This window comes from Artemia sp. Qi Xiang Cuo, chromosome 3, assembly GCF_049724085.1.
Source record: "Artemia sp. Qi Xiang Cuo chromosome 3, ASM4972408v1, whole genome shotgun sequence".
NCBI classification, from domain to species: domain Eukaryota; kingdom Metazoa; phylum Arthropoda; class Branchiopoda; order Anostraca; family Artemiidae; genus Artemia; species Artemia sp. Qi Xiang Cuo.
In genome coordinates, this window is record NC_142796.1 from 57,034,697 (window position 1) to 57,062,304 (window position 27,608).

The 27,608-nt window shown below is 33.4% G+C and overlaps 1 protein-coding gene across 1 annotated transcript; it reads left to right on the plus strand.

Moving 5' to 3' along the window:
• Positions 1-15,084: 15,084 nt before the first annotated feature.
• LOC148954320 (uncharacterized) lies at positions 15,085-27,117 on the plus strand. The gene is made up of 3 exons (XM_089086238.1): positions 15,085-15,224; positions 20,754-20,903; positions 26,902-27,117. The coding sequence occupies exons 1-3, from the start codon at positions 15,170-15,172 to the stop codon at positions 27,015-27,017; spliced, it is 321 nt and encodes a 106-aa protein (XP_088942364.1). The 5' UTR covers positions 15,085-15,169; the 3' UTR covers positions 27,018-27,117.
• Positions 27,118-27,608: the final 491 nt, after the last annotated feature.

Sequence of the window (27,608 nt, forward strand, 5' to 3'; positions counted from 1 at the left end):
CACATCGCTGCTTACTTAAGCAGCGCTATCGCGCTGCCTATGACATTTTGTGTTGACATTTCAATTATACAGCATTGGAAGTGCCGGTTAGACCAGGTAAGCCCCTTCCCCCTAAAATTCAGCCTATTGGCGCCCATGTGAGTGGGTAAAGAGGGGAAGTTAATGAGAAGCTTATGCAGCTCCAGTGGCCTTAGGCTCTTCGGTGCCAGGGTCAGATCTTCAGCAAAATCTTGGAGGGGAGGGGGGCTGAATTTGACAAGGTCACCAATAAACAAAATCTTGGGGGGGAGGGCAATTTGACAAGGGCACCGATAATTGATCAACATGGTAGGTTTATTTAAAAAAAAAAGAAGAACAGAAAAAAAACAAGAAATGAGGGTGACAGAAAATATCTTGGGGGTCCCTGTTCCCCCTGTATCCGCCAGTGTCAACAGTATCGCTCTTAGTACCATGAAAACTCTGCATTTGTAGCTTTAATCTTTGGTCAAGTGATAATTCGCTTTCCTCTAAGTGTTGTCTTGCTCATTTTCATCTATCTCTGCAAAACTTAAGTAAATCTTCTGTATACGGAGGTGTTGTTCACTTTCCAAAATCATTTACAGCATTTGGCACGTGCCACGCGTCATAAAAGTCTTAGCACGACACTTGACGTCATTCTGTCATTTTTGGCTCAAAATGGTCCATGCAAGGCCAAATAAGTGGCACTACAAGGTCAAAGATCCACATACTGATGCACATGATATAGAGAAATGTACACAAAGTGGAGACGTTTTTCTGCCGCAATGGTTTTTTTTTTGCATTTACAAGTAGAATAGATCTATGCAGTTCTACAAGGCCCCCGTACCAAACAGGTTTTTTCTAGTAGTTACAGGTCAACACACTCTTTGCCAGGGGAATGACGCGATTTCAAAGTTCACTGCCTTTTTGGTGATAAGCTCAAAAAAAACCAGCTCTTTTAAGAGATTTGTTTTCTGGTAAGTATAATCTGGTTTGTTAGGTACAATCTGGTTAGGTGGGTATAATCACATTGCCTATTCAAAGGTAGCGTGCAATTTAAACTGTATCAAGTATTTTATTCCAGTTTTTCTAAAAACCAGTATTGTCTATAACTTAATTTACGTTGGTTAAACTTCCGATGGTTAAGAAAGCGTAACAGGTAATTAATGTATTAGGAATGGGATGCTATAATTAGAATTATTTTAAGTTGAAAAATTGTGACGTAAAAATAACTCAGTTATTTGCTTGCGTGTATAGGAATTCCCATGTTATTTGCTTGCATGTATATGAATTCCCATGTTATTTGCTTGCATGTATAGGAATTCCCAGGTTATTTGATTGCATGTATAGTAATTCCCATGTTATTTGCTTGCATGTATAGGAATTACGAAGTTATTTGCTTGCGTGTATAGGAATTCAGATGTTATTTGCGTGCATTTATAGGAATTACCAAGTGATTTGATTGCTTGAATAGGAAGTCAGTTGATATTAGATTGATGGTAAAGTAATTACCTTGTTATTTTCAATCAGGTATAGGTAGTCACAAGTAAATTTAGTACTTGTATATTAATACCAATGTTATTTGCTTGCTTGTATAGGAATACCAATGATATGTGCTTGCATGTATAGGAATTCCTCTGTTATTTGCTTGCTTGTATAGGAAGTCCCATGTTATTTGCTTGCATGTAGAGGACGTCCCATGTTATTTTCGTTAATGGATTGGTAGCCCCAAGTTATTTGCGTTCGAGTAGATGTCTTCACTAGTTTTGAGAGTGCATTTAGTGTATTTCAGTAGTTATTTGCTTGCATGTAAAGGAATCCCCTAGGTAATAGATTACAGCAAACTTACTTAACTAGTTCGTTGCTTTCAGCTATCGGACTTCCATTGATATGTGCTTGCATGTATAGGAATTCAGATGTTATTTGCTTGCGTGTAGAGGAAGTCCCAAGTTATTTGCTTGCATGTATAGGAATTCCCATGTTATTTGCTTGCATGTATAGGAATTCGCAAGTTATTTGAGTGCGTGTATAGTAATTCCCTTGTTATTTGATTGCTTGTATAGGAATTCCCATGTTATTTGCTTGCATGTATAGGAATTCCAATGGTATTTGCTTGCATGTATAGGAATTCCCATGGTATTTGCTTGCATGTATAGGAATTCCTATGTTATTTGCTTGCTTGTATAGGAATTCACATGTTATTTGCTTGCATGTATAGGAATTCACATGTTATTTGCTTGCATGTATATGAATTACAATGTAATTTGCGTGATTTTATATGAATTCCCTTTTTTTTTGCTTGCTTTTATTGGAATTCACATGTTATTTGCTTGCGTGTTTAGGAATTCCCATGCTATTTTAAGGGCTTATGTCCCCCCCCCCCCATGCTAGTCTAAGAGTTTATGCCCCCTTCCTATGCTATTCCAGGAACTTATGTTCCTTCCTATGCTATTAGAAGGGCTTTTTCCGTGTGGTTTTTCTTTACTTGGTACCCATTAAAAACAAAATTTTTTTGTTAAATAAGTAGTTCTTATATCTTTTAAAAGAGCTTTACGGGGTTTGAGACTCTCTGTTGCCTGATCCCGTTTGATTTTTCTTTACTTAGTGCTCATTAAAAACGAAATTTTTGTGTAAAATAAGTAATTCCTGTATCTTTTAAAAGAGCTTTACGGGGTTTGAGAGACTTGGTTGTCTGATTCCGTGTGATTTTTCTTTACTTGGTGCCCATTAAAAAAGTTGCTAGCGAAAACCCCGTGTGGATGAGTTGAAATAAAAAATTTTAACAAGAAATGGCTGAAAAGTGTTTTGGGGGAGATGGGTTGATTGGCAGAAGGATGTATTAGTAAATTTAAAGTGGAGGGAGAGTTGCTAGCGAAAAAAATCTAAGCTAATAGGGGTTTTTGACCGTAAACTCTAGTTTTTTTGTAAGAAAATTATGGAAAATACAAGTCGTTGGTTCATAGATGAAACTTAAGTCAATGTCTGGATCAAAAAATAAACTTTTTATGTATAATCTGAGCTAATAAGGGTTTTTGACCATAAACTCTAGTTTACTGTAAGAAAATTATGCAAAATACAAGTCTCTCGTTAAAATGTGAAACTTAGGTCCATTCTCTGGTTCAACTGTGGAAAATCCCGTGTGAATGAGTTAAAATAGAAATTTTTTTTAACAAGAAATGACTAAAAAGTATTTTGGAGGAGATGTGTTAATTGGCAGAAGGATGTATTATAGTAGTTATAGTGGAGGACGAGTTGCTAGCGAAAAAACCGTGTGGAAGAGTTGAAATAAAAAATTTTAACAAGAAATGTCTGAAAAGTGTTTTGGAGGAGATGGGTTGATTGGCAGAAGGATGTATTAGCGAAGTTATAGTGGAGGGCAAGTTGCTAGTGAAAAATCTAAGCTAATAAGGGTTTTTGACCGTAAACTCTAGTTTTTTTGTAAGAAAATTAGGGAAAATACAATTTGTTGGGTCATAGAAACTTAAGTCCAGGTATGGATTGAAAAGAAATTAAATTCAAGAAATTATGAAAAAATTCTCAGTCTAAGTAGCAAATTCTTTCTTGAATTCACCTGTTGGATAAACAAAAAGACATTTCGTTCAAGAAATTATGACAAAATTCTAAGTAAGTAACAAACTCTTTATTGTTTTCACGAGTTAGATAAACGATGTAGAGAAATTTCATTCAAGAAATTATGACAATATTCTAAGTAAGTAACAAACTCTTTATTGTTTTCAAGAGTTAGATATACGATGAAGAAATTTCATTCAAGAAATTATGAAAAAATTCTCAATCTAAGTAGAAAATTCTTTCTTGAATTCACCTGTTGGATAAACAAAAAGACATTTCGTTCAAGAAATTATGACAAAATTCTAAGTAAGTAACAAACACTTTATTGTTTTCACGAGTTAGATAAACGATATAGAAATTAATTTCAAGAAATTATGAAAAAATTCCCAGTAAGTAACCATTTCTTTCTTGAAGTCAACTGTTGGATACACAGTACGGAAATTTCATTCAAGAAATTATGAAAATATTTGTAAGTAAGTAACAAACTCTTTATTGATCCCACCTCTTGGATATACAGTACAGATACTTCATTCAAGAAATTATTCTTGAATTCACCTGTTGGATAAACAAAAAGACATTTCGTTAAAGAAATTATGACAAAATTCTAAGTAAGTAGCAAACTCTTTATTGTTTTCACGAGTTAGATAAACAATTTAGAAATTAATTTCAAGAAATTATTAAAAACTTCTCAGTAAGTAACCATTTCTTTCTTGAAGTCAACTGTTGGATACACAGTACGAAAATTTCATTCAAGAAATTATGAAAATATTTGTAAGTAAGTAACAAACTCTTTATTGATTCCACCTCTTGGATATACAGTACAGATAATTCATTCTAGAAATTATTAAAAAATCTATATTAATTTACTTTTTTTCTCTTGATCACAAACAATTTTCACTTAGATACATGATGCAGAAATTTAATTCAAGAAATTATGAAAAAATTCTCAGTAATTAACAATTTATTTCTTGAAGTCAACTCTTATATAAACAATACGGAAGTTTCATTCAAGAAATTATGAAGGTATTTGTAAGTAAGTAACAATCTCTTTATTGATTTCACCTCTTGAATATACAGTACAGATACTTCATTCAAGAAACGTGATTAAACACGTTTCGAAACTACATGCTATTTGCATGCCTTTCCTTGGCACCTTTCCAAAATGAGTGTTTATTCCATTCTGTTTCCTACAAATTTAGAAAAGTGAGCAGTACATGAACTCCATGTTTTCAACCCGACTGGTTTTTTAGACACCACATTCACAGAGATAACGCGCACACACCCCTCGAGACGAGACCGACACAGACACGACACACAAACAGAGTCAAAGTGAGAGAGATATCCAAAAAGTTGGGTTGATCTAGGTTCACTTAGAGTGGCGCGAACCCTTTCCTGAAGTCACCTCTCGGATACACAATGCAGAAACTTCATTTAAGAAATTATCAAAAAATTTTAAGTAAGTAGCAAATTCTTTCTTGAATTTGCCTCTTGGATAATAAAAAAAAAGTCATCTCATTCAAGAAATTATGAAAAAATTCTAAATAAGTAACAAATCCTTTCTTGAAGTTACCTCATGGATACACAAAGCAGAAATTTCATTTAAGAAATTATCAAAAATTGTAAGTAAATAGCAAATTCTTTCTTGAATTCACCAGCTGGATAAACAAAAATACATTTCGTTCAAGAAATTTATGAAAAAATTCTAAGTAAGAAACCAACTCTTTCTTGAAGTTAACTCATGGATACACACAGCAGAAATTTCATTTAAGAAATCACCTGCTTGATAAACAAAAAAGACATATCGTTCTACAAACTATGACAAAACTCCAAGTAAGTAACAAAATCCTTATTGTTTTCATGACTTAGATACACGATGTAGAAATTTTATTCAAGAAATTATGAAAAAATTCTCAGCAAGTAACAATTTCCTTCTTGAAGTCAACTCTTGTGTAGAAATTTAATTCAAGAAATTATGAAAAATTCTCAGTAAGTAACAATTTCTTTCTTGAAGTCAACTCTTGGATACACAATACGGTAATTTCATTCAAGCAATTATGAAAAAATTGTAACTAAGTGACAAATTCTTTCTTGAATTCACTTGTTGAATAAACAAAAAGAAATTTCATTCAAGAAATTATGACAAAATTCTAAGCAAGTAACAAACTCTTTATTGTTTTCACGAGTTAGATATACGATGTAGAAATTAAATTCAAGAAATTATCAAAATAGTATCAGTCTAAGTAGCAAATTCTTTCTTGAACTCACCTGTTAGATAAACAAAAACACATTTCGTTCAAGAAATTATGACAAAATTCTAAGTAAGTAACAAACTCTTTATTGTTTTCACGAGTTAGATATACGATGTAGAAATTAAATTCAAGAAATTATGAAAAAATTCTCAGTCTAAGTAGCAAATTCTTTCTTGAATTCACCTGTTGGATAAACAAAAAGACATCTCGTTCAAGAAATTATGACAAAATTCTAAGTAAGTAACAAACTCTTTATTGTTTTCACGAGTTATATAAAAGATTTAGAGAAATTTCATTCAAGAAATTATGACAAAATTCTAAGTAAGTAACAAACTCTATTGTTTTCACGAGTTAGATATACGATGTAGAAATTTCATTCAAGAAATTATGAAAAAATTCTCAGTCTAAGTATCAAAATCTTTCTTGAATTCAACTGTTGAATAAAAAAAAAGACATTTCATTCAAGAAATTATGACAAAATTCTAAGTAAGTAACAAACTCTTTATTGTTTTCACGAGTTAGATAAACGATATAGAAATTAATTTAAAGAAGTTATGAAAAAATTCTCAGTAAGTAACCATTTATTTATTGAAGTCAACTGTTGGATACACAGTACGGAAATTTCATTCAAGAAATTATGAAAATATTTGTAAGTAAGTAACAAACTCTTTCTTTCTTGAAGTCACCTCTTGGATACACAATGCGGAAATTCCATTCAAGAAATTATTAAAATATTTGTAAGTAAATATCAAACTATTTATTGATTCCACCTCGTGGATATACAATACAGATACTTCATTCAATAAATTATGAAAAAATCTCAATTAAGTAACTTTTTTTCTCTTTATCACATACAATTTTCACTTAGATACATGATGTAGAAATTTAATTCAAGAAATTATGAAAAAATTCTCAGTAATTAACAATTTCTTTCTTGAAGTCAACTCTTAGATACACAATACGGAAGTTTCATTCAAGAAATTATGAAGGTATTTTGTAAGTAAGTAACAATCTCTTTATTGATTTCACCTCTTGAATATACAGTACAGATACTTCATTCAAGAAACGTGATTAAACACGTTTCGAAACTACATGCTATTTGCATGCCTTTCCTTGGCACCTTTCCAAAATGAGCGGGGCTTCCCCACTGTTTCCTACACATTGCGAAAAGTGAGCAGTACGAGAACTCCACGTTTTCAACCAGACTGGTTTTTTAGACAACACACCCACAGAGATGGTTTACCTTGTCACAGTTACATTTTCCTGATGTTTCAAAGTTCATTTTGAATTTCTTTCGTTAAAATATAAGAGTTGGAATATTTCAGTAGTGTTTGGTTGTGGTTTACCTTGTCACAGTTACATTTTCTTGATTTTTCAAAGTTCATTTTTAATTTTTTTTCGTTGAAATGCAAGAGTTGTAATATCTCATTAGTGATTGGTTGTGGTTTTCCTTGTCACAGCTACATTTTATTGATTTTTCAAAGTCAATTTTGAATTTCTTTAGTTGAAATGCAAGAGTTGGAATATTTCAGTAGTGTTTGGTTGTGGTTTACCTTGTCACAGTTACATTTTTCTTGATTTTTCAAAAGTTCATTTTGAATTTCTTTCGTTGAAATGCAAGAGTTGGAATATTTCAGTAGTGTTTGCTTGTGGTTTACCCTGTCACAGTTACATTTTCTTGATTTTTCAAAGTTCATTTTGAATCATTCAAGAAACGTGATTAAACACGTTTGGGTTACGTGATTTTTCTGCCTTAAAAAAATTCATAATACTGTTTTTGTTTAGTTAATATTCTTAATGGCTTGTTAGCTCAGTTGGTTAGAGCGTCGTGCTAATAACGCGAAGGTCGAGGGTTTGATCCCCTCACGAGCTATAGTTTTTACATTCGTATGGTAACTCCATAAGTTATTCTAGGTATATATTTTATATCGAGTTAAAAAATTTTTATAGGAATCAATACACACACAGACACGACACACAAACAGAATCATAGTGAGAGAGATATTCAAAAAGTTGGGTTGATCTAGGTTCACTTAGAGTGGCGCGCCACTCTAAGTGAACCTAGATCAACCCAACTTTTGAATATCTCTCTCACTATGATTCTGTTTGTGTGTCGATGTGTGTGTATTGATTCCTATAAAAATTTGTTAACTCGATATAAAATATATCCCTAGAATAACTTATGGAGTTACCATACGAATGTTAAAACTATGGCTCGTGAGGGGATCAAACCCTCGACCTTCGCGTTATTAGCACGACGCTCTAACCAACTGAGCTAACAAGCCATTAAGAATATTAACTAAACAAAAACAGTATTAAGAATTTTTTTAAGGCAGAAAAATCACGTAACCCAAACGTGTTTAATCACGTTTCTTGAATGATTCAAAATGAACTTTGAAAAATCAAGAAAATGTAACTGTGACAGGGTAAACCACAAGCAAACACTACTGAAATATTCCAACTCTTGCATTTCAACGAAGAAATTCAAAATGAACTTTGAAAAATCAAGAAAAATGTAACTGTGACAAGGTAAACCACAACCAAACACTACTGAAATATTCCAACTCTTGCATTTCAACGAAAGAAATTCAAAATGGACTTTGAAAAATCAAGAAAATGTAGCTGTGACAAGAAAACCACAACCAAACACTACTGAAATATTCCAACTCTTGCATTTCAACGAAAAAAATTCAAAATGAACTTGAAAATCAAGAAAATGTAACTGTGACAAGGTAAACCACAACCAAACACTACTGAAATATTCCAACTCTTGCATTTCAACGAAGAAATTCAAAATGAACTTTGAAAAATCAAGAAAATGTAACTGTGACAAGGTAAACCATCTCTGTGGGTGTGTTGTCTAAAAAACCAGTCTGGTTGAAAACGTGGAGTTCTCGTACTGCTCACTTTTCGCAATGTGTAGGAAACAGTGGGGAAGCCCCGCTCATTTTGGAAAGGTGCCAAGGAAAGGCATGCAAATAGCATGTAGTTTCGAAACGTGTTTAATCACGTTTCTTGAATGAAGTATCTGTACTGTATATTCAAGAGGTGAAATCAATAAAGAGATTGTTACTTACTTACAAATACCTTCATAATTTCTTGAATGAAACTTCCGTATTGTGATCTAAGAGTTGACTTCAAGAAAGAAATTGTTAATTACTGAGAATTTTTTCATAATTTCTTGAATTAAATTTCTACATCATGTAGCTAAGTGAAAATTGTTTGTGATAAAGAGAAAAAAGTTACTTACTTGCGATTTTTTCATAATTTCTTGAATGAAGTATCTGTACTGTATATCCAAGAGGTGGAATCAATAAAGAGTTTGTTACTTACTTACAAATATTTTCATAATTTCTTGAATGAAATTTCCGTACTGTGTATCCAACAGTTGACTTCAAGAAAGAAAGAGTTTGTTACTTACTTACAAATATTTTCATAATTTCTTGAATGAAATTTCCGTACTGTGTATCCAACAGTTGACTTCAAGAAAGAAATGGTTACTTACTGAGAATTTTTCATAACTTCTTGAAATTAATTTCTACATCGTTTATCTAACTCGTGAAAACAATAAAGAGTTTGTTACTTACTTAGAATTTTGTCATAATTTCTTGAACGAAATGTCTTTTTGTTTATCCAACAGGTGAATTCAAGAAAGAATTTGCTACTTAGACTGAGAATTTTTTCATAATTTCTTGAATGAAATTTCTACATCGTATATCTAACTCGTGAAAACAATAAAGAGTTTTTTACTTACTTAGAATTTTGTCATAATTTCTTGAATGAAATTTCTCTACATCGTTTATCTAACTCGTGAAAACAATAAAGAGTTTGTTACTTACTTAGAATTTTGTCATAATTTCTTGAACGAAATGTCTTTTTGTTTATCCAACAGGTGAATTCAAGAAAGAATTTGCTACTTAGACTGAGAATTTTTTCATAATTTCTTGAATTTAATTTCTACATCGTATATCTAACTCGTGAAAACAATAAAGAGTTTGTTACTTACTTAGAATTTTGTCATAATTTCTTGAACGAAATGTCTTTTTGTTTATCCAACAGGTTAATTCAAGAAATATTTTGCTACTTAGACTGAGAATTTTTTCATAATTTCTTGAATTTAATTTCTACATCGTATATCTAACTCTTGAAAACAATAAAGAGTTTGTTACTTAATTAGAATTTTGTCATAATTTCTTGAATGAAATTTCTTTTTGTTTATTCAAAAAGTGAATTCAAGAAAGAATTTGACACTTAGTTACAATTTTTTCATAATTGCTTGAATGAAATTCCCGTATTGTGTATACAAGAGTTGACTTCAAGAAAGAAATTGTTACTTACTGAGAATTGTTTCATAATTTCTTGAATTAAATTTATAAAAAAGAGATGACTTCAAGAAATAAAATGTTTCTTGATGAGAATTTTTTCATAATTTATTTAATTAAATTTCTAAATATTGTATCTAAGTCATGAAAACAATAAAGAGTTTGTTACTTACTTGGAATTTTGTCATAGTTTCTTGAACGAAATGTCTTTTTGTTTATCCAGCAGGTGATTTCTTAAATGAAATTTCTGCATTGTGTATCCATGAGGTAACTTCAAGAAAGAGTTTGTTACTTACTTAGAATTTTTTCATAAATTTCTTGAACGAAATGTCTTTTTGTTTATCCAGCTGGTGAATTCAAGAAAGAATTTGCTATTTACTTACAATTTTTGATAATTTCTTAAATGAAATTTCTGCTTTGTGTATCCATGAGGTAACTTCAAGAAAGGATTTGTTACTTATTTAGAATTTTTTCATAATTTCTTGAATTAAAATACTTTTTTTGATTATCCAAGAGGCGAATTCAAGAAAGAATTTGCTACTTACTTAACATTTTTTGATAATTTCTTAAATGAAGTTTCTGCATTGTGTATCCGAGAGGTGACTTCAGGAAAGGGTTCGCGCCACTCTAAGTGAACCTAGATCAACCCAACTTTTGGATATCTCTCTCACTATGACTCTGTTTGTGTGTCGTGTCTGTGCATGTCTCGTCTCTATGTGTGTGTGTGTGTCATCTCTGTGGGTGTGTTGTCTAAAAAACCAGTCTGGTTGAAAACGTGGAGTTCTCGTACTGCTCACTTTTCGCAATGTGTAGGAAACAGTGGGGAATCCCCGCTCATTTTGGAAAGGTGCCAAGGAAAGGCATGCACATAGCATGTAGTTTCGAAACGTGTTTAATCACGTTTCTTGAATGAAGTATCTGTACTGTATATTCAAGAGGTGAAATCAATAAAGAGATTGTTACTTACTTACAAATACCTTCATAATTTCTTGAATGAAATTTCAGTATTGTGTATCTAAGAGTTGACTTCAAGAAAGAAATTGTTAATTACTGAGAATTTTTTCATAATTTCTTGAATTAAATTTCTACATCATGTAGCTAAGTGAAAATTGTTTGTGATAAAGAAAAAAAGTTACTTACTTGCGATTTGTTCATAATTTCTTGAATGAAGTATCTGTACTGTATATCCAAGAGGTGGAATCAATAAAGAGTTTGTTACTTACTTACAAATATTTTCATAATTTCTTGAATGAAATTTTCGTACTGTGTATCCAACAGTTGACTTCAAGAAAGAAATGGTTACTTACTGAGAAGTTTTTCATAATTTCTTGAAATTAATTTCTACATCGTTTATCTAACTCGTGAAAACAATAAAGAGTTTGCTACTTACTTAGAATTTTGTCATAATTTCTTGAACGAAATGTCTTTTTGTTTATCCAACAGGTGAATTCAAGAATAATTTCTTGAATGAAGTATCTGTACTGTATATCCAAGAGGTGTAATCAATAAAGAGTTTGTTACTTACTTACAAATATTTTCATAATTTCTTGAATGAAATTTCCGTACTGTGTATCAAACAGTTGACTTAAAGAAAGAAACGGTTACTTACTGGGAATTTTTTCATAATTTCTTGAAATTAATTTCTATATCGTTTATCTAACTCGTGAAAACAATAAAGTTTTTGTTACTTACTTAGAATTTTGTCATAATTTCTTGAACGAAATGTCTTTTTGTTTATCCTACAGGTGAATTCAAGAAAGAATTTGCTACTTAGATTGAGAATTATTTCATAATTTCTTGAATTAAATTTCTACATCGTATATCTAAATCGTGAAAACAATAAATAGTTTATTACTTACTTATAAATTTGTCATAATTTCTTGAATGAAATTTATCTACATCGTTTATCTAACTCTTGAAAACAATAAATAGTTTGTTACTTACTTAGAATTTTGTCATAATTTCTTGAACGAAATGTCTTTTTGTTTATCCAACAGGTGAATTCAAGAAAGAATTTACTACTTAGACTGAGAATTTTTTCATAATTTCTTGAATTTAATTTCTTTTCAATCCATACCTGGACTTAAGTTTCACCTATTAACCAACAAATTGTATTTTCCATAATTTTCTTACAAAAAAACTAGAGTTTACGGTCAAAAACCCTTATTAGCTTATATTTATCACTAGCAACTTGCCATCCACTATAACTTCGCTAATACATCCTTCTGCCAATCAACCCATCTCCCCCAAAACACTTTTCAGACATTTCTTGTAAAAATTTTTATTTCAACTCATCCACACGGGTTTTTCACTAGCAACTCGGCCTCCACTATAACTACGCTAATACATCCTTCTGCCAATTAACCCCTCTCCTCCAACACACTTTTGAGTCATTTCTTGTTAAAAAAATTTCTATTTTAACTCATTCACACGGGTTTTTCCACATTTGAACCAGAGAATGGACCTAAGTTTCACATTTGAACGAGAGAATTGTATTTTGCATAATTTTCTTACAGGAAACTAGAGTTTATGGTCAAAAACCCTTATTAGCTCAGATTCTACAGAAAAAGTTTATTTTTTGATCCATACCTGGACTTAAGTTTCATCTATGAACCAACGAATTGTATTTTCCATAATTTTCTTAAAAAAACTAGAGTTTACGGTCAAAAACCCCTATTAGCTTAGATTTTTTTCGCTAGAAACTCGCCCTCCGCTTTAAATTTGCTAAAACATCCTTCTGCCAATCAACCCATCCCCCCCAAAACACTTTTCAGCCATTTCTCGTTAAAATTTTTTATTTCAACTCATCCACACGGGGTTTTCGCTAGCAACTTTTTTAATGGGCACCAAGTAAAGAAAAATCACACGGAATCAGACAACCAAGTCTCTCAAACCCCGTAAAGCTCTTTTAAAAGATACATTAATTACTTATTTTACACAATAATTTCGTTTTTAATGAGCACTAAGTAAAGAAAAATCAAACGGGATCAGGCAACAGAGAGTCTCAAACCCCGTAAAGCTCTTTTAAAAGATATAAGAACTACTTATTTAACAAAAAAATTTTGTTTTTAATGGGTCCCAAGTAAAGAAAAACCACACGGAAAAAGCCCTTATAATAGCATAGGAAGGACCATAAGTTCCTGGAATAGCATAGGAAGGGGGCATAAACACTTAAAATCGCCTGGGGGGGGCGCATAATCCCTGAAAATAGCATTGGAATTCCTAGACAAGCAAGCAAATAACATGGGAATTCCTATACAAGCAAGCAAAGACCATGGGAATTCCTATACAAGCAAGCAAATAACATAGGAATTCCTATACATGCAAGCAAATAACCTGGGACTTCCTATACATGCAAGCAAATAACCTGGGAATTCCTATACAAGCAAGCAAAGAACATAGGAATTACTATACATGCAAGCAAATAACATGGGAATTCCTATACAAGCAAGCAAATAACATGGGAATTCCTATACAAGCACGCACATAACAAGGGAATTCCTATTCATGCAAGCAAATAACATGTGAATTCCTATACAAGCAAGCTAATAACAAGGGAATTCCTATACATGCAAGCAAATAACATCGTACTTCCTATACAAGCAAGCAAATAACTTGGGAATTCCTATACACGCTAGCAAATAACAGGGGAATTCCTATACATGCACGCAAATAACAAGGGGATTCCTATACATGCAAGCAAATAACTTGGGAATTCCTATACAAGCAAGCAAATATCATTGGAATTCCTATACAAGCAAGCAAATAACATGGGAATTCCTATACAAGCAAGCAAATAACATGGGAATTCCTATTCAAGCAAGCAAATAACCAGTGAATTCCTATACATCCAAGCAAATAACATGGGAATTCCTATACACGCAAGCAAATAACATGGAAATTCCTATACAAGCAAGCAAATAACATAGGAATTACTATAAATGCAAGCAAATACCATGGGAATTCCTATACATTCAAGAACATACCCTGTGCATACCTATTCATGCACGCACATACCCAGTGAATTCCTATACATGAAAGAACCGAAAAAGGGACGTACTCTACAAGAAAGAAATTAACATGTGAAGTCCTATACATGCCAGCAAATAACATGGGAAGTCCTATACATGCAATCAAATAACATGGTAATTCCTATACAAGCAAGCAAATAACATAGGACTTCCTATACATGCAAGCAAATAACATGGGAATTCCTATACATGTAAGCAAATAACATGGGAATTCCTATACAGGCAAGCACATAACATGGGAATTCCTATACACGCAAGCAAATAACATGGGAATTCCTATACAGGCAAGCAAATAACTGAGTTATTTTTACGTCACAATTTTTCAACTTAAAATCATTCTAATTATAGCATCCCAGTCCTAATACTTTAAGTACCTGTTACGCTTTCTTAACCATCGGAAGTTTAACCAACGTAAATTAAGTTTTAGACACTACTGGTTTTTAGAAAAACTGGAATAATATACTTGATACAGTTTAAATTGCACGCTACATTTGAATAGGCAATGTGATTATACCCACCTAACCAGATTGTACCTAACAAACCAGATTATACTTACCAGACAACAAATCTCTTAAAAGAGCTGGTTTTTTGAGCTTATCACCAAAAAGGCAGTGAACTTTGAAATCGCGTCATTCCCCTGGCAAAGAGTGTGTTGACCTGTAACTACTAGAAAAAACCTGTTTGGTACGGGGGCCTTGTAGAACTGCATAGATCTATTCTACTTTTACAATAGTTCAAAAGTGGAGAAATCCCAAAATCGAGTTCATTGAACATATCTATTAAGCATATATATATTTACCGTTTTAGTTTAACTTTTTTATAGCTTTTGCCACGATATACAGGCGGAAAAACCCGAGTAAAACCCCAAAGACAGAGTTCATTGAAACAACCTAAAACCTTAAGGCTCCAAAAATTTCGACATTACATGAAACTACGTATAGAAATTACCTTTTAAGTACGGTCTGTTCATAATTGATAGTCAGTTAGTTGCAGCAAGTTAATGATGAAGCTATTAACAATATTGACTTTTGTCTTTGTTGGACTGATCTTACCAGGTAGAATATAGATACTTTATTTCATGATTAAACCAAAAAATAGGTACTTCACAGAAAAAAACACATCACAAAATAAACTAACAAACAACTTAAATCACATATTTAAAAGAAAATACATAAGAACTAGATTTAAAATTGAGCCTATTCGTACGAATTAAAAATCTATTCACAATGTCCTGAGGTCTCTTATTTCTAATTATCAGCACTAAATCAATGGCACACTATTCACCTAATTAAATCTCCATTATAGTGGGCTTTCTACAGTATACCTTCAAATCAAAGACAACATGTTTCAATTGAATAACACAGGCACAAACGAGAATCAGCTTTCCCAATCCCATTAAAAAGCAGAGCAATCTGCCATGCCTTATTATAAATTAAATAAAAAAAACAAGTTTTTTTTAACTGAAAGTAAGGAACGACGTTAAAACTTAAAACGAAAAGAAATTCTTCCGTATATGAAAGGGGCTGTTCCCCCCTCAACACCTCACTCTTTACGCTAAAGTTTTTATTGTTTAAAAAAATAGAGTTGTGAGAAAGTCAAACTTTAGCGTAAAGAGCAAGGCGTTGAGGAGGGGACAGCCCCTTTCATATACGGAATAATTTCTGTTCGTTTTAAGTTTTAACGTCGTTCCTTACTTTCAGTAAAAAAAACTTGTTTTTTTTTATTTAATTTTTGAACGTTTTTGAATTAATGCAGGTTTTGATTTTGGCTCACCGTACATGAATAATTAAAAAAAAATTGAATATTAATTTTACTTTTATTTGGTTAAATGGCTTTCTCGACACCTGTTTAATTTTATTTACGAACGTTTTTATTAGTAATAAATATACGTAACTTACGTAACGAACCTCTATATTCTTATATTTTTAATACGTATATTAGAGGGTTCGCCTCCTAGTTAATACCTTGCTCTTTAAGCTAAAGTTCGAATTTTGTTCCAATTCTTTAAAAATGACCCGTTAATCACAAATGCCTTTAATTAGAATAAATAGCTCTTATGAAAAAGCTAAACAATTTTTGGCTTAAAGAGCGAGGTATTGGCTAGGGGATGAACCCAATCATATGCGTAATGTTTTCTGTCGTTTTAAGTTTTGATGTTGCTCCTTACTTTCAGTTAAAAAACTTGTTTTTTTTATATATAATTTCTGATCTTTTTTTAAGTAATGCTTGGAAATCCGGCGCCCCCTTCATAGCAATATCCCTTCTCCCATGAAAACTTCCTTCATGGTAAGATCCTCCCATTTAACCCCCGACCCACTCCCCCCCCCACTACCAGAAAAAATCCCCTCTGAAAATGTATGTATACTTCCCAATAACCAATACTATATGTAAACATTGGGTAAAGTTCATAACTTTCAGCCCTTCCCCCGGGGACTGCGGGAGATTAAATCATCCTAAAAGACATAGTGATCACATATTCGACCATGCTGAACAAAATGGCTATCTAAAAATTTTGATTGGGTGACTTTGGGAAAAAAATGAGTGTCGGAGGGGGCCTAGTTGCCCTCATTTTTTGGTCGCTTAAAAAGGGCACTAGAACTTCTAATTTCCGTTTGAATGAGCCCTCCCACGAGTTTCTAGGACCACTGGGTCGATACGATCAACCCTGGGGAAAAAAAACAACAAACAAACAAATAAACACGCATCCGTGATCTTTCTTCTGGCAAAAAAAATACTAAATTCCACATTTTTGTAGATAGGAGCTTGAAACCTCCGCAGTGGGGTTCTCTTATACGCTGAATATGATGGTGTGATTTTCATTAGGGTTCTATAACTTTTAGGGGGTCTTTCCCCCTTTTTTCTAAAATCAGCCAAATTTTTTCAGGCGCGTAAATTTTTATGGGCAGGACTAAACTTGATGAAACTTATATATTTGAAATCAGAATTAAAATCTGATTCTTTTGATGTATCTATTGGTATCAAAATTCCGTTTTCTACAGTTTCGGTTACCATTGAGCCGGGTCGCTCCTTACTTACAGTTCGTTACCACGAACTGTTTGACTAAGTTAGTCTGTTATTTGGGTGGATTTCTGAAGCAGAGATAAGCTAATCTTCATTTTCAAAATTTAAACACGTCATACCATTTTGTATATAAGAACTCAGTTAGAGATTTACAGACTACTTAAAAGGGTCAAAGTATACTACATTCATCAAAAGAAGGACAGACAAATTTTGTAATAATTTGGTCAGTATAATGACTATCGTGTGCCGAGTATTCACATCCAATCAAATTAGATCTCGATACCCTGGGCCAATTTTGGGGTCGACCGTGTTTTGCATATTTTAACATACTGAATTTTAAGGCTCTGAAATCCATAATTTCTGTAACAATGTCAATTTACGAAGATTGTTTGAACTGTAATTGTTGGTAAAATTTGTATGATACATTCAAAATGTTCATAGATTTTTTTCGTCTTGGAAGGGGCTCCAAACTGTTGGTGCATGTGTTGGGAAAAGGAGAAAGGAGGACAATGGAGTTCTAACCATAAAATGAATATTTTCTAGACACTTTAAACGAACGCTGCCATTATCAAGCAAGAATCTGCGCAGTTCCAATGTAGCAGCCATGTATTTCTGAACCGTTTTTAGCAGGGGCAGATCCAGGATTTTTTTAAGGGGGGGCGCAAAAGAGGGTAGTCCGATAAACTTGCGTTAGGAGCAAATTTGATTAACACAATCTTGCGTTAATTCAGTAAATTGCACTAATTCAGACTACGTTAAGGGGGCGCCCCCTGGATCCACCACAGGTTTTTAGGGCTTGATTTCAAAAATATATATTTTTGTAATCTCTTGTATTTCGGATGGAGCGAGACTTCCTCAAAAACAGAAAATGCCAAGGACCACCACAAAACGAAATAAGAAAGGACTTTTAATATTGGACTTTTAGATTTTTAATTTTGGTTTAAAGAAGCAAGCAAGGCTTGGTAGCCCCAGGCGAAGGGAATGAACGTGCTGGATTCCAGGTCTCAAGCAGAAAATATATAGGTATATGCATTTGGGGAAGAATTTTTTGTAGTGTTGTTAGAGGGCCTTGTTAACTCCCCTATTTGAACTTTTTTGGCTTAGGGTCTAGCTTGGTCGTTTGTGCCCCTGATTGGATATGCAACAAAAATATTATATTAAAAGTACAGCTATAAAAAAACACTTTTGTCTGTGATTGCAGCCAAACAAAAAACCAAGATTTTTCTGGTTTTTGAAAAACTAAAATTTTTGCTAAACAAAAAAACGTATTTTCAATATATTAGAAGAAAAGTATTTTAATTTTCTTATTTACTCTTTTTAGTTATGGTCAATCATTTACTCCATTTTTGTTTATTTTATTAGTATATTTGGAGATTAACATGTTTTTTTTAATCATTTTTATTCTACTTCTTTTGATAAATCATTTAGGACAAAAACCTCTTTTCTGTATTTCATCACACTAAAGGTCTAGCAATCGATACTTAATAGCAATTTTCAGTCGCAAAACTTGATATAGGCACCACACCTAACTAAACTTCCCCACCGGCATGCGTAACTTTGCCACAGAACATCATGAGTTCCCCCGAACTACAGCTTTTCTACAGTTCGTTTAACGCACCAGTTTCGCCATTTAACCTATTTAGGCACTTTATTGAGGTGGGTGTGGATTAATTCGTGAAATCAGTGAATTTTTCAAATCTAACTTTTTTGAAAAATCGCGCCTTCAGCAGTTTTGTTTGAAAAAGCACCTTAGGGGCATTCACACTTTCATCGTCGTTCCACCCTACACTAGGCGCCTGACAACATTGTCTTGCACCGGTCAGCTGCAACCGAGCTTTTAGCAAACAAAAAATTATTAAGATAATAAAAATAATTGAAAAAATTGGCTGTGAATTCTTTCATTTCCCTTTTTCTTTCTGGTATACGTTCTATTTATCTGATTGTATCATGTTCTTTTATGTTTTAGTTATTTAGTCCGGTCTTCTTCGATTCTGATGATAAAAGCTTCCAGACGCGAAACCAAAATATCAGTCAAATTGCTATTTATTCTCCTGCAACTCATTATTTATTTATCTTCATTTTAATTACTAATGAAAAGGCATTATGGTATAATAATTTAATTTTTGCAACAGAATAGTCTCAAAGGGGCGGTCCCAAAAAGGTTTTAGCAAATGGGGTACTGGCCAAACGTTCCAGAATATCAACGTTTTACCTGATAGATTATTATATTAGAAGGCAAACATCTATTAAAAACATCTATTAAAAGGCAAAGAAATGCACGGTTGCTAATTTTCATCGTGCATATAAAGTGGTAAATTTTGTATGCTTATAATTTTGACCTATTTGCTCATTTTGTCACGTTAAAGATGCATAATAATATATCTATAAAGATAAATTAGTTTTTTTCAGAGGTTCTTCTTAAAAATTGTTCGCATTATGTAACCAAAAATGTTCGAAACTAAAATTACTTCGAAATCCTGCCCAAAGACCAGTTTAAATTAGACACAAAATTGATAACCTTAATGTATGTCGCTATTGAGTAAATTATTCACTTTGGCTTTGTTTCAGATAAAAAAGAAACAACAACAAATAAATTACCTCAAAAGGGTATTTGGACGTAAGTCTATTTATCTTATGGGCAAGACTGCCACACCCAGAAATTAAAGTGTAGCTAAAATCCAGGAATTGTGGGCATTCACATCTAGAGCAAGATAAATTGTACTCTTACATACTTTTATTCACTATTTGCCCAAAGTGGGAGAGGGACATTCCCTCCCTTAGAAAAACAAAATGTAACTAAAAAATATATGCATTTTAATATATTCCAAAGAAGGACGTTACTGTTGTGCAAATAAAAAACCTTCCCACAAAAATGCTGGTACCCACTCATGAAACAGACATAACACCATAAAAGAAACAGAGCTTTAGTTTCCAAAAATATTAAGAACGAAAATATTTGACAGAATAACATCAGAATTTAGCTTATTGGAGGGCGGGCATACAAATGATTTTTGCTGGGGGGGGGGGTGCCTACAGAATCAGGGGTGGATCTAGAGCAAAATCTGGGGGAGGCCCAATGTGACAAGGGCGCCAATGACCAATTTTTTTTTGGGGGGGGGGGGTGACTAAGGTGCCAATAATTGACCAAATTAACAAATTTATTCTGAAAAAAGAGTAAAAAAGGTAAAAAACAGGGTGCCGGAAAATATCTTAGGTGGGGGTCCCCCGGCCATCCCCTCCTCCCTTTGGATCCACCAGTGAACAGAATAAAGAAGATATATTTTACTTAAAATGGCCTAAATCTAAAGGTATCAAGTAAGGCTTTTTTACCGCCTTTTTACTATCGATTTACGAGTTGGTGAAATGTTGGTCGGAGAGGGATCCAAAAGGTGTGATTTCCTCCTTGGACATGGCCCTGACTTTTGGCTTGTCTCAGGTGATTTTAATCTTCTAAGAACAATAGAAAATATTGTATAGTTGCTTAACGCATAATTGTTCTGTAAAATTCAGTGTTTTATGGCACATTAAACCCTGCGACTAATTAACACCTAACTAAATTCTAGCATTATCGGTTTCCACTAACGATGCAGTCAATTTTGGAGAAAGATCTAATTTGGAAGAAATTCAGCAGCGTGGAGAAACTGAACCACTGGCAGCCACTTCTAACGACGAAGAGGATGGTGAAAATCGAATATTAATTAAAAAACTATTACGTAAGAAACCTTCTAAATATATATATATATATATATATATATATATATATATATATATATATATATATATATATATATATATATATATATATATATATATATATATATATATATATATATATATATATATATATACATATATTCTGTTTGTAACAATAATGCACGTAAATCAGGGATATCAGTGCCATTGAGGAAAAGGGGGTCAAAAACAAAATATTATTAAAAGCACTATTACGTAAGAAAACTATAAATATAATTTCTGTTTATAATAATAATGCATGTAAACCAGGACATTTGTTTTCCCGAATAACCTAGCCCTTTTTAACCTTATGGATGCAACAAATGGCAGTATATTGAAGGGAAAGAGGTTTTACGGAACGTTTTTTTTTTCAGCACCAGTTTGCAGTCCAGCACCTTAAAGTACCAAGGTCAGTAAACATGCAATCTATTTGTTTGAACTGGTTGGGTGGAAACTTGCACAACCATGTATATCTTAGAAAATTAGGAGTAATTGTGAATCCAATTTTTGAGTAGTTGGGAGCGCTAAATTTGGAAAAACTATAGACCTGGGTGAGAGATCCGTAAAAATTCAGCTAAAAAGATTTGGCACTAAAGACCTTAAGGGAGTCTAGTTTTCCTTTGAAGGTATAGCTGTCTTTGGGAGTTGGCAAAGTCTTTTTGAATATCCTCAGACGAAAAGCGCTTACAAAAACCCTTGCTTTATTTGCGTGGTTAGACGAGCCAACAAAAATGTGATACTGCCCTAAAAAGATCATAATTTTGAAACAACCAAAAGAAATAGCTTAGAAAGAGCGAAGTTTTGACGTATAAATAGACCGTATGAAGTTGGGTTTAGAAGGGGAGAGGATGTTTTCATGTATTTTTGGTACTTTACTTATCGATGTGACCAAATTTTTACTCTTAGGTTAATAATTGAGAAGTGCCTGAGTTTGGTCCTCAAACACCTTTGGTCTTCAGTTTTAAAGATTATGAGCAAGCGTTCAATTCTGTTGATAGAAGCGAAGATCTTATCCTTGTAGGGTATACCAGAAAAAGACACTAAAGTGATTAGTGCTATGTACGAGAATGACACTGCTGCAGTTCAGGTATGAAATGAAGTTAGCAGCTGGTTTCATATTAAATCAGGAGTTAAGCAGGGTTGTGTTCTATTCCCCTTTATAAAGTCCCCTTTATGATGGACTTTGTCTTAAGGAACATAGGAAAGGCAATGGAAGAAAACGGAATCAAATGAAGAGGAAAAACTTCCCTGGACTTAACATTATGCTGATGATTTAAGCATCCTAGATGAGAGTGTGAGCAAAATGAATAACATTTTAGAGGTTTTGCGAGTTCAGGGTGCTAGAACAGGTCTAAAAATTAATGTGAAGAAGACTAAGTTGCTAAGGCTGACTAATAAGGGAAGATGAAAAGGTGACGTCGGGTAAAGAATAGATTCATCAGGTGGACAGCTTCACTTACCTTGATAGTATTATTAGTAAAAATGTTGGGATTAGGGAAGATGTTAAAAGTAGAAACGCCAAGGCTCAGGGTGTTTTTTTACAGTTAAAAAAAGTCTGGAAGAATAAGAAGATAAGCTTCGCAAACCAAGATTAGAATATTGGAAGCTACAGTGGTCAAATATGTCTCTGAAGCTCTGAAAAGCGAATGAAGATTTGCTAGATGTCTTCTAGAGAAATTGCCTATGGATTGTTTTGGGTACTCGACTGAATGACCGTATTTCAAACTGTAGGCTGTACAATAAGTGTGGATCAATCCCGCATTCTAGGGCTATAATGAGAAAGGTTGAGATAGCTAGGGCACGTTCTGCGGCTGAAGGATGATAGATTGCCGAAGATTTTCCATTTCGGCCAACCGTCTAGGGCTAAATGGAAGGCAGGTCGTCCGCGGTTGGGGTGGGAGTATGTCATGAAGAAAGATTTAAAGGAAATGGGAAATGAAAGGGAGTAAAGAGGGAGGCTTTGAATGGATTGGGATAGAGGAGGAGCGTGCGTAGCTGTGTTGGCCTCAGGGGCCTCGGGGCTGCGGTGAGTTGTTAGTGGTAGTAGTAGCAGTAGTTTACTTATCGATTGGTTCAATCCGTTTTTTCCTATATAATTTCGTTCTCAAGATATTCAGAACTTTCACGTTTTTTCTATGGCTCGTCATATCCTCCTCTTTCGTCACCCGTCAAAATAGCTGGGAAACAAAACTTCTGACAATAAAATATCGTTTTTTTTATCTTGGAGACTTTTCAAACCATAATGAATAAAAGCACTGGGTCTCAGTAAACTTAGGAAACCCCATTAACGGCTCTCTTTCATTTTCTCCTCTCTCCATTAGAGCTTATCTTACTTTAACAATCTACATTTTAAATAGCCGACTTTCTACATTTTTATGATCATTATGGTGACCTTATCTCTAGTGCAGCTAGGGCATTTGTTTTTCAAGCATTATGGAAAAAGTCACATTCTTGTTTGATGTTTAGGAGGATGGTAGCACACTTAGATTCAGAATAATTTATGTTTGTTTTTAGTTTTAATCCTTTAATTTACTTTCATTCACAAAAAGGTAATTTTTTTAATTTAATTTTTGTTTCCTTTTTGTATCATATTCAAAATGTTTCACAAAGTGTGCCTCAAAAACATGATTTTTGCATATTTTCATATTTTATTTGTGCGAAAATTTGGTAAATTAATAAATTAAATAAGCAGCTAAACAATTGCAAAGAAATAGATTTTTTGCAGAACAATCTTGGAGCCGTAAATTCACTATAAACCCTTTGTCCAATATGCACATTCCTCAAGACCCAAGTTTTAGGCGGATTTCGCAATTCCTGAGTCAGACGTCAGTTGCTTATGTGTTCATTCATATGTATTGTAACATATATTCTACTTCCATTTTTTTTGTTGCTCTTATATATTCGTTTAATTTTTAGTTTTATTCTTTTTTTCTTTTACATTTTTCACGCTGATGACGCCTTGTTGTATAAAGGTGAAGTATTTGTTTGATTGTTCGTCTTTTTCTTCCTGTTGACTATAAACCCGTCATTTTTCAATATACTCTTCTTTGTTCACCCATGCTGGACTACATTAGCTCACAAAACTTAATTCAAAATATTAAAATATGTTCAGCTTTCTCATAAAGTCTATTAATTAGCCCTTAGGCTTGGATAGAGCAGCGGCATATTTGATTCGTTTGCATAAGAATAGGGAAGGTCGCTAGGACCCTAAAATTGTTTGAAATGAAATATATGTACCATTTAAATTCAAACAAGGTGTAACATTTCCACCTCTCTAACGCAATTCCACTTTTCCGCTTAAAGTTTGTCTTTGGCATAAGTTCAGGCCCTTTCCCATAAAAATCTTTCGATAAACGTATAACCACCCATCGACCAATTTCGGCTCTTGTAAAAGCATTGAAGACACAACCTCCGTTTGTATTGCTGGAAAATTGGGAAAGTAATTCAGACTGATTTGAACGTATCAAACAGTTAAATGTTATATGTTTTAACAGTTAAATGTTCGAAAATCCCCAAGGCTTACAACCGTCATCAACTAAACCCCAAATACGCTTTACGTTACATTTATGAGTTTAGATTAGAAATCAATTTTATTAGTGCATGTGGGTAAATTGAACAAGCAGCTAAACCATTGCAAAAATAAAATTTTTGCAGAACAATTTTGGAAACATAAAAAATACTATAAACTATTGTTAGGTCAGGTTAGGGGTGCTGTTAAAATGCTTTACCCCCACCCCACCCCCTAATGTTTAAATATATAGCCCAACTTATATTATTGTATAAACTAAAGGCTTTATAAAGGTTATATTTCATTAGGATTAACCTAACTTCACTTCTCGGGTGTGTTTAATTAACAAGCACCTGTGCAATATATAGCCCAAATCATATATTGTCAATGCAAGTTGCCATGCGTCACTCTTTTGTTTCTAGTTAGCTCCCAGGATACAAAAAATTGAAATAACGGTGTAGGTATACCGGAAAAGATCCCAAAAGACAAATAGAATATACAAAAAGTATTTGAAATTTCCATGTTTTCTTAAAAGAAATTATATCGAACATCTTAAAAACCAGGATTCACTTTCAGAAACATTTATTTTGGCACTTTTTGTCCTGTTATGAGCTTGGTAAAGCTTCCCTATCAATTACTTTTCCAGATTCAAAGCCAAGTTTGAGATATAACTATAACTTTTAGGGTTTATTTCATGACAAGTAACATCAGTTTCAACTCGATCAATTTCTTTGTGTAACAACTTAATCCTCTACTACTACTGCTACTAGTAACAATTCACCGCAGCTCCAAGCGGCCTGAGGCCAACACAGCTGCGCACGCTCCTCCTCCATCCCAATCTATTCAAAGTTTCCATCTTTACACTCTTCCAGGAGGTTCACATTTCCCTTAAATCTTTCTTTATCACATCCTTCTACCCTAACCGCGGACGACCTGCTTTCGTTTAGCCCTTCACGGTTAGCCAAAAAGGACAATCTTCGGCATTCTGTCATCCTTCATCCGCAGAAAGTGCCCTAGCAGTCTCAGCCTTTCTCTCATTATAGCCCTAGCAAGCGGGATAGAACCGCACTTTTTGTACAGCCTACTGTTTGAAATACGGTCAGTCAGCCGGGTACCAATAACAATCCGTAGGCAATTTCTCTGGAAAACATCTAGCAAATCTTCATCCGCTTTTTGGATCGCCGATGCTTCAGAACCTATTTGACCACTGTAATCACTGTAGCTTTCAAAGTTCTAATCTTGGTTTGCAGACTTTTCTTCCTATTCTTCATAACTTGCTGTCCACCAGATCAATCTTTCCGTTACCCAGCATAACCTTTTCATCTTAACTTATTCCTAGCCTTAGCGACTTAGTCTTCTTCAGATTAATTTATAGACCTATTCTAACACCCTGAACTCGTAAAACCTCTAAGAGTTCATTAATTTTGCTCGAAACCTGCTGCTGACCTCATCTCCTACCTTAATTGCAGCAGTGTTATTCTCGAACATAGCACTAATCACTTTAGTGTATTTATCTGGTATACCATACAAGGATAAGACCTTGGCTAAAGCTCTTCTATCAACAGAATAAAACGCTTGCTCATAATCTATAAAACTGAGGACCAAAGGGGTTTGATAACTCAGGTACTTCTCTTGTATTAACCTAAGAGTGAAAATTTGGTCGACACATCCTCCTCCTATTCTAAAACCGCACCGTTCTTCTCTTATCCCTTTTATCTATAGCATCTCTAAGTCTAAAAAGTATCATTTTACGAAGTAATTTGCTACCTACAGAGACCAGGCTAATGCCTCTATAATTACCACACTCACTCTTATCACCTTTCTTCTACAGTGGTTTAATTAGGGTTTTCCAAAAATCGCTATGTACTTCCCCTTTTTCAAAATCATTGTCATTATCTTCAGTAAATTATTTCTAACCTCAGAGCCACCATATTTAAGAAACTCATTTACCACTGTATTAGCACCCTTTTTATTTTTTATTCCTCTACCTTGAGGTAATCATCTTTAAAATCAGACACAAGAAAAAATTTAATAACAAAAAAAAATTAATAACAATAATTAGTAAAATTAATAAGAAATTAATAACAGAAAAATTTCCGTGTCCAAAATAAATGATCTATTGTTCTTTATCTGACAGGGTTAATTTTGAAAATTGGCTCTCTACCGAACATCTAGAGCCACATGCAAGATTGATCTTTAGTTTCTTTGTCTTAATTTCATCTACATAAATATATTAAATATAAATAAATAAATATGTATACATACATGCACAGCCTATATATGTTTCTAACTATCTTAATTGCAAGCCACTTTACACAGGCACGTAAAATGATCCATGATGTCTCAGCAGTACAATCCAACAGTAAGAAACAAGTTTGTGTTCAAATAAACCTTATGTACTTCCTTTGTAATTTCCTTCATGTTTATTCTGCCTTAAATAATTTATGAGTAATACATAATATTTTTTTCAGTGAAGAAAGCTCTATTTAAAGGAGGCCTTGGAGGAGGCTATGGCGGAGGATTTGGAGGAGGTTACGGTGGAGGCTACGGTTATCGTGGCTATGGTCGGCCCTATTACGGCAGATAGAATGGATGTTATTGCTCATTTGTTTAAACATGATTTTTGTTATTATTACTATTGAAAAAAAATGTTGTCACATATAAAAATATGATCCGGTAATAAAGAATTTGGCATATTATAATAGGATAGCTTAAAACATGGAACCAATTACATGCTTATTACTGCGCTTAAAATATCTATGGATAATATTTCTGCCAAAGTATAGCTGCACCATCTGTGAGTATGAGTCCAACTGCATCAATTTGTGAAATTAGTAAAATCACTAAGAACTGTGTAGATTCTACTACTACAATTACCTTGCTATGACGTTAGAGCCCCAGTGAATAAAGCCCCGCTTAGTAGGATAACTAAGAATTTTTTCCCAACGTCATCCAGAGTCATCATCTTTGCGAAATAAGGTTCGACCACCAAACATGACTTTTGAAAACCGACAGACATACATTATTACGGCGCCGCATCTGTGTGAACAAAAAGCAACCACTGGAACATAAAAAATGATTCTGCCTACATTTGGAATGCCGATTATTTTCTGCAGTTTTAAGGGATGAATAAAAATGAAGCGTTTTCCACTCTCAAGAGCTAAACCGAGTTTATCTT

Bases quoted from the DNA above. Each gene is read 5' to 3' on its own strand.
- LOC148954320 (XM_089086238.1), top strand. From the start codon at position 15,170: ATGATGAAGCTATTAACAATATTGACTTTTGTCTTTGTTGGACTGATC. The intron at 15,225-20,753 runs GTAGAATATAGA...ACTAAATTCTAG, and splicing joins TGTTGGACTGATCTTACCAG to CATTATCGGTTTCCACTAAC. The intron at 20,904-26,901 runs GTAAGAAACCTT...TATTTTTTTCAG, and splicing joins ATTAATTAAAAAACTATTAC to TGAAGAAAGCTCTATTTAAA.